We start from the raw sequence: 13,505 nt of genomic DNA, 5'->3' as shown, positions 1-13,505 counted from the left end.
GAAAATCTCATTGTGATGGGCCTTTACCGAAATTGATGAATCCACTTCTCCTTCATAGCTCATGGAACCTTTGTGCGGATCAATGCCTTGTATTTATTGAAAGATTTTTGTTGTTGTTGGAAAATATATCTCATTTATCTTATCTAATACAAATATTACAAATCACTTTTCTGAAAAGAAAGTTACAATTTCTAGCTCATGATATACCCACCAGTTTCTTAATTGGCCTAGAACATAAACAAGAAAATCCCGATTTTGACCCATCAGGATGTATTTATTCCTTCAACAAATTGGTAAATTCACCCACGCGACAATCTTGATAACAATCATTTGAAATTTAAAAAGCTTTCCAGAACCTGCTAAACACTTCTTGATTAACAAATTCTTTATATTTGAACATTTTTGACACAAAGAGACCAACAATTGCGAATACACACATTTATATCAAAAATAACTGTCAATACAGTACACAGACCAGGACAGTCCAAAATTTGAGAACCGTCGAGAGCCGCTATCATGGGGTTTCTGCCAAACTGTGATTCGGAATACATTTTGTTAACCTGTCTCACAGCAAGATATATCTTCGATACTGGAAAAATTATTGGTTTATATACCAGTGGAAGCAGTCGTAAGGGGGTTCTCATGAGTTGAGCCTTGAAAACTTCGGGTAAATATTTACTTTGAACACACCTTTTTCATTGCTGAACCCTCTAAACTGTATTCTTGCTACGCCCCTGTTTTCACATTAAAAACTTTCACTGTTGTCACGAAGTTTCAAATACTCTGTATATTTTTGGCCAAAATTAAAATCATATTCACTTTTTGGCTGTTGAACAGAAGCCATAGTCATCATCCACATTTGCGTTTGATGGTGGTTGTTTTCTTTTTTGAATAAACTGAAATAATTTATTCCTCTTCTTCTGCTTAGAGTTCTTCAGAGCCTTAGGCCGCTCAGGTAAAGGAGGGGGCTCGTCTGGTTCTGATTTGGAATTTGAAGTCATTAATTCATAAACAATTTCCTCATACAAATGATAATCACTAGTGTCAGCTGAGGAATTTGACGCTGTTTTGAAACATTTGACTTTTGATCGAATGCTTGGGGGTTGTGGTGGGTTTGAATTTGACGTGTCTGGCTCATGATTGGTAACAAAAGCCGGCTGACTAGATTTATTTGAGGTCTTCTCGGCAACCGAAGATGAAGGCATCTCTAGGAAAAAAAAAATATAATAAAAAGTAGTTAAAGAAAATTTTTGTTCAAATCGGACGAACAAAACAAAAAATTATAGAAAAATGTTTTTTAATATCCAAAATTATCATGATATTAATTACTTAATTATGGGCTGACTAGAAAAATGATCAATTTTTTTGTCCTTCCACTATTTAGGTTTTCAAACGCGGGAGTTGCATTTGGATGAAGGTTTCTACCCTGAGGGTTTTTGTGAGAAGGTGATTGTCTTTTTTCTTTTTTCCTTTCATTATTATTTTAATAAGTGTAGGATGCTTCTAGGAATATTCGTGTAGGTTTTTTTATTATTATTTTTAATTTAGGATGTCTTCAGGAATGTTTATGTAATCGCTACGCGTTAGCAAAATTTAATTTTTCCCTTGTGTAGTGATTTACATCTGTAATAGTTTATATTTTTGTTTATTATGTCCAGAAAAGTCAAGTCATCCATAACAGAAATTTACTTGTCGTATCGGCCGTACCTCCAATCGTCATTCTAAGAAGGGAAGTATTGGAAACGTTTAATAAAATTCCTGAAACACTTAAAAATCACCATAAAAATATACTTATTTTAAAACATGTTTTGTCAATAATTTTAATTGCTTAATGGCCTTAGTTGCAATTGTCTTGAAATTATTTTTCTGCTAACAGGTCGCTTGGATATAAGCCCACTTTACCTATATATATATATATATATATATATATATATATATATATATATATATATATATATATATATATATATATGTATATATGTATATATATGTATATATATATATATATATATATATATATATATATATATATATATATATATATATATATATATATATATATATATATATATATATATATATATATATTTCTTTTTTATTTTGGTTGACTTTTGTATTTTACCGGTTCTATGTAAAAAAAGAAATTTAATTGTACAGTGCGGATTTCCATGTTACTTTTTGTCTTTGGTGATACAATAATACTACAATAATATTATTTTTTACTTGTACCGATACGCAAAGGAGTATTCTTTCCCCAAGAGTTGTTTGCAAGGGTCTTCAGACCCATACCCCCACTCAAATCTCGAGGCTTCTTATGACTACCTGAAATTACTTGCAGAATTTTTTTCACTTTTTTGCATTTTCGGCCCAAAATAAGTCTGTATATGATATTAAAAAGGAATGAAAACTACTGAAAAAGCAGGTATTTTTTCAAATGAAAACAAAATCAAGGTTAAGACTTAAAACAAACAGTGGAATCAATCGGAGGGGTGCTTTTGTCCCCCCCCCATTGATTCCACCTGTATTCCCTAAATTTGAAAAAGAATTGGGAGGGTGAAAAACACCTTTTTTGGTAGTTTCATTGAAAAGAAATTGAAACAATAACCGTGCCACCTTTGAAAAATTAGACCCTCCTATCCCCTACATTTTCATGAATTTTACATCACTTTGATGTGCACATTGTTATTCATTTGTTTGGTTGTTTTTTAGTAACCCTCAAATCACCTAGTTTCAATTTAAATGATTTCAATAATCGATGAATCAAACAGTTCGTGGTAACGAACTGTAGTAAGGAGCGACCCGGCTCAATAGTAAACGAAACTCTAAAAAACGGAATTTTGATGCTAAAAGATACATCAAAAGAATCGGATTTTCATGCTAATTTTAAATATATAAGTTTCATCAAATTTAGTTTTTATCATCAAAAGTTACGAGCCTGAGAAAATTTGCCTCATTTTGGAAAATAGGGGGAAACACCCCCTAAAAGTAATAGAATCTTGTGAGAAATCACACCATCGCATTCAGCGTATCAGAGAACCCTATAGCGAAAATTTCAAGCCTCTATCTACAAAAATGTGGAATTTCGTATTTTTTGCCAGAAGACAGATCACACGGGTGTGTGTTTATTTGTTTTTTGGTTGTTTTTTTTTCAGGGGTTATCGTATCGACCAAGTGGTCCTAGAATGTCACAAGAGGGCTCATTCTAACGGAAATAAAAAGTTCTAGTGCCCTTTTTAAGTGACCAAAAAAATTGGAGGGCACCTAGGCTCCCTCCCACGCTCATTTTTTCCCAAATTCAACGGATCAAAATTTTGAGATATCCATTTTGTTCCACATAGTCAAAAACCATAATAACTATGTGTTTTGGAATGACTTACTCCCCCACAGTCCCTGGGGGAGGGGCTGCAAGTTACAAACTTTGACCAGTGTTTACATACAGTAATGGTTGTTGGGAAGCGTACAGAAGTTTTCAGTGGGATTTTTTTGGTTTGGGGTGGGGTTGATGGGAGGGGGATATGTGGGCGGATCTATCCTTGGAGGAATATGTCATGGGGGAAGAGAAAATCAATGAAAAGGGTGCGGGATTTTCTAGAATTACTATAAAAAACAATGAAAAAATAAACATGAAAAAGTTTTTTCAATTGAAAGTAAGGAGTAGCATTAAAACTTAAAACGAACAGAGATTATTACGCATATGAGGGGTTCTAAAAATACTTTAGCATAAAGAGCGAGGTATTTATGAGAAGATAAATACCTCGCTCTTTATGCTAAAGTATTTTTAGTAATTTAAACTATTTATTCTACGGCCTTTCTGATTCAGGGGTTATTCTTAAAGAATTGGGACAAAACTTAGGATTTAGTGTAAGGAGCGAGGAATTAACGAGGGGACAAACCCCCTTATATACATAATAAAAATATAAGAATATAAAAGTTTGTTACGTAGGTTAATTCTTAAGTTACGTATATTTTTTACTAATAAAAACGTTCGTTGAAAATTAAAAGTTTTAGTTGCCTTTTTAAGTAACCGAAAAATTGGAGAGCAACAGGGCTCCTTCCTCACCCCTTATTTCTCAAAATCGTCTGATCAAAACTAAGAGAAAGCCATTCAGCCAAAAAAAGAATTAATATGCAAATTTCATTTTAATAATTTATGTGCGGAGAGCCAAAACCAAACATGCATTAATTCAAAAACGTTCAGAAATTAAATAAAAAAAACTAGTTTTTTTAACTGAAAGTAAGGAGCGACATTAAAACTTAAAAAGAACAGAAATTACTCCGTATATGAAATGGGTTGTCCCCTCCGCAATCCCTCGCTCTTTACGTTAAAGTTTGACTCTTTGCCACAGTTCTACCTTTTAAAACAATTAAAAACTTTAGCGTAAAGAGCGAGGGATTGTGGAGGGGACAACCCATTTCATATAAGGAGTAATTTCTGTTCGTTTTAGGTTTTAATGTCGCTGCTTACTTTCAGTTAAAAAAAACTAGTTTTTTTTTATTCAATAATAAGTAAGAAACAACTTGAAAATGTATATATTTCACGAAAAACATTTGTGAATCTTTTTACGCACTTTTATCTCCTTAAAAACATTCTTCAAATTTATCCTCCTTCCCTAGATCCTGGAGGAAATTTATGCGAGTACCAATGGGAAAAAAATAAGTATTCCCTGTCTTTATTTGCGAAATTAGAAGAATATTTATGCCAAAGTAAACTTTTCATCACAAACCAATCTTTTTAGTATGACACAATTTTGTGTTACATCGTAAAAAACAATGAGTTGCTTTCCAGTATAACTGCTAAATAATACAAAAAATAAAATTATTCTAGATAAGAATGCGTAATAGATCATGCAAAATATCACTTTGTGTCCATGAGTAATTGCTTTCTTCCATTGTCTTTTTGTAAAAATTAAATTTTAGCTAGCTAAAAATTTTAACTAAATCACATTTGGTGAAATTCCTAAGTAGTTTCTTCAATCGAGTTTTTTTGTATAGTTTAACATTCTAATTTTCTTCTATTGCAATGGAGTTAGACAAGACGATACCAAGGGGTGGGGGGGGCAACGGGGTTACAAGTCTCCCCCCAAATTGTTGTCCGACTCGTAAAAACGTAACAAAAATGAATATAAACAAGTTTTTGACGCGTTTTAAAAGTTATTTTGTACCTCTCCAAAACATAGCCGCCTCTCCAAACAAAAGCACTGGTTACACCTTTGGAGCTCAACTATTTTCTGATCATCGAATTTCCCTGAATTTCAGCATTGGAACTGAATTACAGGTCCATACAGCTTTAACTCGAGGATAGGGGTAGAGATTGTATTTTCAGCTTACTTATTTTCCTGAAAACTAACAAGACAACAACTATTGAAGTCGTAAAAAAATTCTTTCTATTATTCATCATGAACTATTTTTAGATAGAAGCATATCGGTTATAGCACTTCAGAATGTGATATGTTACACAATAGATATAGCTGTTTTATTAAACAAATTTACCCGTTTTTTAGTACTTGTGTTTTATTTTATTTAAAAATTTTGAGAATAAAAAAAATAAAAGTACATCTTGAGTTTTTCAACTATTATTGACGAACAGTTGTTTGCAAAGAAAGGATATGATCCACCCTTCGAGGTAAGACAAACCCAATATTTATGCGAAAAACTCAATATTCCATTGTGTATGGTTTCGCTCATATTCGGCTAGATTTCCAAGTAATTCCATCAGTCGATGTTTCAACAGTTCTAAATTCTAATATGTTTCTACTGTCGATGCTTTTAGCTCTCTATTGTGTTCAGTTTATCACAAAGTTCGTGAATTAAACATGTGTATTATGTGATAATCATTATATAATTATTACATAATATCATATAATTATTATGTCCTATATTTTATGTATTAATAACCTAATAAAATGGTCGAATAGATTAGGGCTCGTGCTCGCTACTACTACTACTACTGCTACTACTACTGAGTGCTGCAATTTAGCAGCCAGTTTAAAGCTGTAACTTAAAGAGGAAGAATATGTTAATATCCTTCCAGGATAAAATCCTGGATACAACTTTCATCTAACATTATTATACTTTTCATATTATTTCAAAAAGACATTTTCTAAGCTTTCCTCAAAAGGGGATGGGGTTTCGGCCGGGCAATAGAGGTTAAGCTAGACATATAGCCAGAATTTTTCTCTCGACGGGAAATTTTGTTTGATAATATGGATAAGATGTACCAAGAAACTCCGGGAACTTTACGATGTCGGATGTTGCCTTCTGCGTACATCCATGGATCAGAAGAATTGAAGTGCAATTGAACATACATTTTTCTGCTCATACACCCTTTATAACAGCTTAGCAAACGATCTTAGGCATATATATCAGAAGTTATAAAATGTTACACACAAACTTAAGGCGTACAGCGACGGTATAAGGAAAAGTTGTAAGCGAGGCCATATCCAGAGTTTTTGTTCGGGGAGGGGGCACAAAAAAATGCATCAAAATCATTTATAAGTATTTTTGTTTCATTTTTACAAGTCGGACAAAAATGTCATGGCGGAAACGGTTTCAAACCACCTAGCCTCCCCTCCTAAGTACGGCATTACCTGTAAGTACCAATAACATTAAAATAACATTTTTTGTCCTCTAGGCTTATCCTAGGTCTGTTTATATCCGAAGACCATAAATTTCTAACGTTCCTCTTTTAATTTGTTTCAAAATTATGGGGTTTTTACGACTGTACCATATTTTTTTCAGTGTTGCCACGTTCAACCGTGAAGATAAATAATAAGCAAAATTAGCCTAAGAATCTGTTGCTTTCCAAAAACAGCTACGCTTTCAAAGGAAAGCTACATCTTCTTCAGTTGTTTCGTTCTGTACGTTTTTGACCTATTGTTTGACTGAATTTTCACCAGCGTTTATGTTTTGTTTTTTTGATTTGATATTGTTATAACCAAAAAATGCATAACTGCATTTGCAGTACAATATAAACATATACAGTTGAATATTTTTTTAGTAATCAGAAAAACAATCTCGATTTTTTTTCTTTTTTAATATATATAGTATTTAATATTTTTTATTTAAATTTATTAAATTTTTTTATTTTTTTATTTAAATTCGATATTTTAATATATATATATGTATATATATGTATATATATATATATATATATATATATATATATATATATATATATATATATATATATATATATATATATATATATATATATATATATATATATATATGTTTTGTATTATATATGTTTTTATTATATGTTTTTTAATATTTTATATATTATTATTAATTTATTACCCGTCAAAAACGGAAAAGACGGAGTATATAAAAGAAAAAGAAAGAAAAGCACAAAAATTTAAATACACTTCAACTACAAATATTATAAAATAACACTAGTCCAGGGGTGGTTGGCTCTTAAAACATTGGTACTGAATTTGGAGATTCTTCTCTCTATGGCCATGGAAGGGTTGGTGACCTTATATTTCCTGGTGATGTTTATTAAATATGTTTTTTATTGTATATATATATATATATATATATATATATATATATATATATATATATATATATATATATATATATATATATATATATATATATATATATATATATATATATATATATATATATATATATATATATATATATATATATATATATATATATATATATATATATTATATATATATATATATATATATATATATATATATATATATATATATATATATATATATATATATATATATATATGTGGCTCTATAAACTTCTGCTTAACCAACTCAAACAATCAGATGTTACTTTCACTCTCCTTGGTACTTCGCCTTACTTTACTACCCAGGCGCCCAATTCCATGTCAACATCTTATTGACTTACTGAATAATTATGACAATGATAAACATTTATCAGAGGAATGTAAGTATTAACCATACTTGTAACCATAGTAGCAATGCGACTAATGATTGACATCTGATGATAATCTATTGAAATTAAATGTTCTATTGAATTTTGAACGTAAGTGTATTCAACACGATTGTGTGACACATTTTATTAGTTTATTGAAAATTTACTTTTGATTCGTGCATGCTGTGCAAGTTGTCCAGAATTGATTTTGTGCTTCGAAGCCATAAAATTAGTAAATTACCATTCAGTGTCAACCATTGTATTAAAAATTTAACTATATTGAATGACGAGTTTGTCTTTTTAAAAGGACTTATCAAACAGTTCGTGGTAACGAACTGTAGTAAGGAGCGACCCGGCTCAATAGAAACCAAAACTCTAAAAAATGGAATTTTGATACCAATAGCTACATCAAAAGAATTGCATTTTAATGCTGATTTTAAATATATAAGTTTCATCAAGTTTAGTCTTACGAACCAAAAGTTACGAGCCTGAGAAAATTTGTGTTATTTTAGAAAATAGGGGGAAACACCCCCTAAAAGTCATAGAATCTTAACGAAAATTACACCATCAGCGTATCAGAGAACCCTACTGTAGAAGTTTCAAGCTCCTATCTACAAAAATGTGGAACTTTGTATTTCTTGCCAGAAGGCAGATCACGGATGCGTGTTTATTTGTTTGTTTTTGTTTTTTTTCCCAGGGGTGATTGTATCGACCCAGTTGTCCTAGAATGTTGCGAGAGGGCTCATTCTAACGAAAATGAAAAGTTCTAGTGCCCTTTTTAAGTGACCAAAAAAATTGGAGGGCACCTAGGCCCCCTCCCACGCTAATTATTTTCCCGAAGTCAACGGATCAAAATTCTGAGATAGCCATTTTATTCAGCGTAGTCGAAAAACCTTATAACTATGTCTTTGGGGACGACTTTCTCCTCCACAGTCCCCGTGGGAGGGGCTACAAGTTACAAACTTTGACCAGTGCTTACATATAGTAATGGTTATTGGGAAGTGTACAGGTGTTTTCAGGAGGATTTTTGGGTTGGGGGAGGGGTTGAAAAGAGGGGGATATACTGGGGGAACTTTCCATTGAGGAATTTTTCATGGGGGAAGAAAATTTCCATGAAGGGAGCGCAGGATTTACTAGCATTATTAAAAAAAAAACAATGAAAAAATTAATATGAAAAAGTTTTTTTCAGCTGGAAGTAAGGAGCAGCATTAAAACTTAAAACGAACAGAAATTATTACCCATATGAGGGGCTCACCTCCTCCTAATACCTCGCTCTTTACGCTAAAGTATTTTTACTAATGTCAACTATTTATTCTACGGCTTTTGTTATTCAGGGGTCATTCTTAATGAATTGGGCCAAAATTTAAGATTTAGTGTAAAGAGAGAGGTACTGACGAGGGGGCGAACCCTCTCATATGTGTAATAAAAACATGAGAATAAAAAATTCTTTACATAAGCTAGTTTATAAGTTACGTATATCTTTTACTAATAAAAAGATTCGTAAAAAATTAAAAGTTTCTAGTTGCCTTTTTTATTAACCAAAAAATTGGAGGGCAACTAGGCTTCCTCCCCCGCTCTTTTTTCTCAAAATCATTCGATCAAAATTATGAGAAAGCCATTTAGCCAAAAAAAAAAAAAATGCAAATTTCGTTTTAATTATTTCTCTGCGGAGAGCCAAAATCAAAACATGCATTGATTCAAAAACGTTCAGAAATTAAATAAAAAAAACAAGTTTTTTCAACTGAAAGTAAGGAGCGACATTAAAACTTAAAACGAACAGAAATTACCTCGTATATGAAAGGGCCGCTTCCTCATCAACGCCCCGCTCTTTACGCTAAAGTTTTTTACTGTTTTAAAAAGAAGAGTTGAGAGAAAGAGTCAAACTATAGCGTAAAGAGCGGGGCGTTGATGAGGAAGCAGCCCCTTTCATATACGAAGTAATTTCTGTTTGTTTTAAGTTTTAATGTCGCTCCTTACTTTCAGTTGAAAAAACTTGTTTTTTCTATTTAATGACTCGTTAAAGATATGTTTTAAACTCAACCATCTATATTCTGAGTATTATAAGTGTTTTTCATAGAATTAGTCAATTGGAGGGGGGACTTGGTCCCCGCAATATTTTTATGCTGTCACCCTCTAGATTTATAAAAAAAACCTTTTTTGGTATTTTCATTGAAACAACGACTGGTGTTCTATTTTGAATAACAAAATACCCCCTAAATTTGGAACAATAAACTTTTGTTCACAATGATTTTTCTTTGGGGGGGGGTGAACAATAAAGACTTTAAAAACGCATAACAAATTTGTTTATATTCTTTTTTGTCACGTTTTTACGAATGGGAAAATATTTCAGAGGGGGGGGGGGTCAAACCTATATCTCCTCGCCCTCTGGAAATGGTCTTGGCACCCTCCCTCACATACAATTTTCAAATAAATTTTTACGCTATTCATTTTTTTTTATGAATGTTCGTTCGTCTTTTTTTTAATCTCATCTGAAGGGTTATTCTCTTCCAAAAATCATGTACACCGTGTGGGAGAGGAGAAAGATTTTTTTTTTCTGTTTTTTTCTCCAATGAAGAAAATGTCAAAAATCCAGGGTACCCATTTTTTCATTGAAAATACAAAAAGATATAATTATCTAGGGACGAGGCCAAATATCTAGGGAGGAATAATTGCCCTAATTGGTGAATATTAACGGTTTTTAACAATTATAATCGTTCTTGGTATTTCTTCAGGCTGGGTTTTTCTAGCACTTGGTATTAACGAAGTTTGGAGTTTGGAGGAATCTAAAATCATGGAAAACGCTTAGATTGGAGGGAACAGGATGAAACTTGGTGGTAAAAATAAGCAGAAGTCTTAGATATGTGATTTACATAGTTGGAACGGATCCGCTCTATTGGGGGGGGGGTTAATTCTGAAAAATTGAAAAAAATGACGTATTTTTAACTTACGAAGGAGTGATCGGATCTTCATGAAACTTCATATTTAGAAGGACCTTGTAACTCAGAACTCTTATTTTAAATCTCAACCGGATCCAGCGTCAGTGAAGGGGGCAGTTGGGGGGACCGGAAATCTTGGAAAATACTTAAAACGGAGAGATCAGGATGAAAATGGATGGGAAGAATAAAAACCTGTCTAAGATACGTGACTGACATAACCGGACCGGATCTGCTCTCTTTGGTGGAGTTGGGGGGGGGTTATTTGGAAAAGTGAGGTATTTGTAACTTACGAAATGGGGACCAGATCTTAATGAAATGTGATATTTAGAAGGATATTGTGCATTAAAGCTCTAATTTTAAATTCCGGCCAGATCCTGTGACATTGGGGGGAGTTGGAGGGGGAAACCGGAATTCTTGGAAAACGTGAAAATTGGGGTATTTTTATCTTACGAATAGGTGATCGGATCTTAATTAAGTTTGATATTTAGAAGGAATTCATGTCTCAGAGCTCTTATTTCAAATCCCGACAAGATCTTTTGACATTAGGGGGAGTTGGAGGGGGAAATCTTGGAAAACACTTGGAGTGGAGGAATCGGGATGAAGCTTGGTGGATGGATAGGATAAGCAAATGTCCTTGATACGTGATTGACATAACCGTACCGGATTCGCTCTCTTTGGGGGAGTTGGGGGGAGGCGTTCAGTGATTGGGCGAGTTTGGTGCTTCTGGACGTCCTAGGACGATGAAAGTTGGTGGGCGTGTCAGGGACCTGCACAAAATGAGTTGATAAAGTCGTTTTCCCAGATCCGACCATCTGGGGGCTAAAGGGACAGGAAAAATTAGAAAAAATGAGGTATTTATAACTTACGCGTGGGTGATCGGATCTTAATGAATTTTGATATTTAGAAGTAAATCGTGACTTAGAGCTCTTATTTTAAATCCTGACCGGCATTAAGCCTCTGATTTTCCTTTTAAATCAATCTATTGATTATTAGAACTTTTGCTCTTAGCTCTTCTTGCCTCGTCACAAGTGCCATATGAGCTCTTAACTCTTGTTCTTGTGAATATCTTTCTTGAGAATGGCGATAACAGCAACAAACATTGGTGCAAATATGATAATAAAGGATTTGAAGAAAATTAGAACTTCATGGGAGTGGGTAAAGATACTAGGAGTTTTATGCATTACAATCGGGGGGGGGGGTACCTTAATAGGAGTCTAGAAATATTAATAAGAGGAATTTTATGTCGGAAAATCTGATTGGGAGCAGCTACCCCCTACCCACCCGGAACTAGATCTGGCACTGGATAAAGACTCTATCTTTGAAGAGTGGCATGGATGAGGCGCGTGCGTGGCTGCGTTTGCCTCCAGTGGATCGATGCTACAGTGACTTGTTAGTAGTAGTAGTCAGTCAAGTAATTATTTTCCGTTCGGATTTTTGGATTTTGAACGTTATTTCTGACACCAACAAATTGCCTTTGAAATTAATTTGAAAATAGTAAAATTTGCTTTAGAAAGAAAAACCTTGACGAACAGGATTCATCACAACTGGGTTAAACCCTAATCTTTGCTTCAAATTTTCCACTCATTTTTTGCTTATTTTTCGTGTTAGTTTTCTATTGTTACAAATTCTTATCTTTTGTTTTTAGTCTAATTATCTACTATGCCATCTTTTTGTCTTCGTTGACATTTTCATTGTTATGCAAAGTTTCTATTTAATTTACGCCATATGTCTGTCATGCGCTTTTTTTTAATGAAACAGAATAATTGTGTCAGCTGCAACAAATCAAGAAAATGATTTAATTAAACAAATTAGTTAGAGGAGTCTATTACAGACTAGTACATATATGAGTTTAAGATCCTTTTGAATTTTGTTTTATATTTATTTTACGTTTGCTTTAATATTGTTTTTGAACAATATATAGATTTACCAGCTCTGAAAATACAAAAATTTATTTTAATGGTTTTTTTCTGAATAAAACCAATTGACAAAATACCTCTGGGCAAAAAAATATTTAGGAAGTAATTTTATTTTAAGAATGGACATGCAATATAAAAATCAATACAAATCACGTCATTCCTGAAGTAAAATCTTATAAATGCAACTATGTAATAATTTAAACCCTAAAATATAAATTCATTTTATTGTTTTCTTTCTGAATGAAAACCAACTAACGGAGTGTTTCAGGGAAAAAATATCGAGAAAATAAATTCTCTTTCACTGTCATCTGAAGCCCGAAAGTGAACACAAAGAACTACACCTTTTTGATTTTTCATGGTGACCAATTTTTAGCTGCTTTGTCAATATTTTTCTCTAAATCTATTGTTTTTATTGTGAAACTCTACAACACGGATATGATCTTTTACATTATATTACGTCAGTCGGGTATCAAAAGGTCATATCTCCATAATTAAAAATTTTCAGAAGAGCAAACAAAAAACCTGACAACTTTTTATTTTACCTTTGGTGACTTTGATTTTAGATATATTGCTTTGATTTTGCATATCAATTCATTGTCTTTTATGGCTATCGGAGAGGAAATAACAAATTTATGAGGTTTTTATTTGCTCTTTATGAAAATTTACAATTATGGAGATAAGAAAAAAAAACGTTCAAATGGGGATAAATCCATTTTTAGATATGAAAATAAGCACAATAATCTAAATATTT

The 13,505-nt window shown here is 32.5% G+C and overlaps 1 protein-coding gene across 1 annotated transcript in view; it reads right to left on the bottom strand.

The window, feature by feature from the left end:
- Positions 1 to 253: 253 nt before the first annotated feature.
- The window catches only part of LOC136032702 (uncharacterized), a 29,865-nt gene continuing 16,613 nt past the window's right edge, over positions 254 to 13,505 (bottom strand). The window contains exon 3 of the mRNA XM_065713006.1: positions 254 to 1,207. Within this exon, the coding sequence (XP_065569078.1) occupies positions 816 to 1,207 (392 nt within the window). The 3' untranslated portion in view covers positions 254 to 815. The remainder of the gene's footprint in view (positions 1,208 to 13,505) is intronic.

Source organism: Artemia franciscana, chromosome 11 (genome assembly GCF_032884065.1).
Source record: "Artemia franciscana chromosome 11, ASM3288406v1, whole genome shotgun sequence".
Taxonomy (NCBI): Eukaryota; Metazoa; Arthropoda; class Branchiopoda; order Anostraca; family Artemiidae; genus Artemia; species Artemia franciscana.
This window is presented reverse-complemented; position numbering and strand designations above follow the sequence as displayed.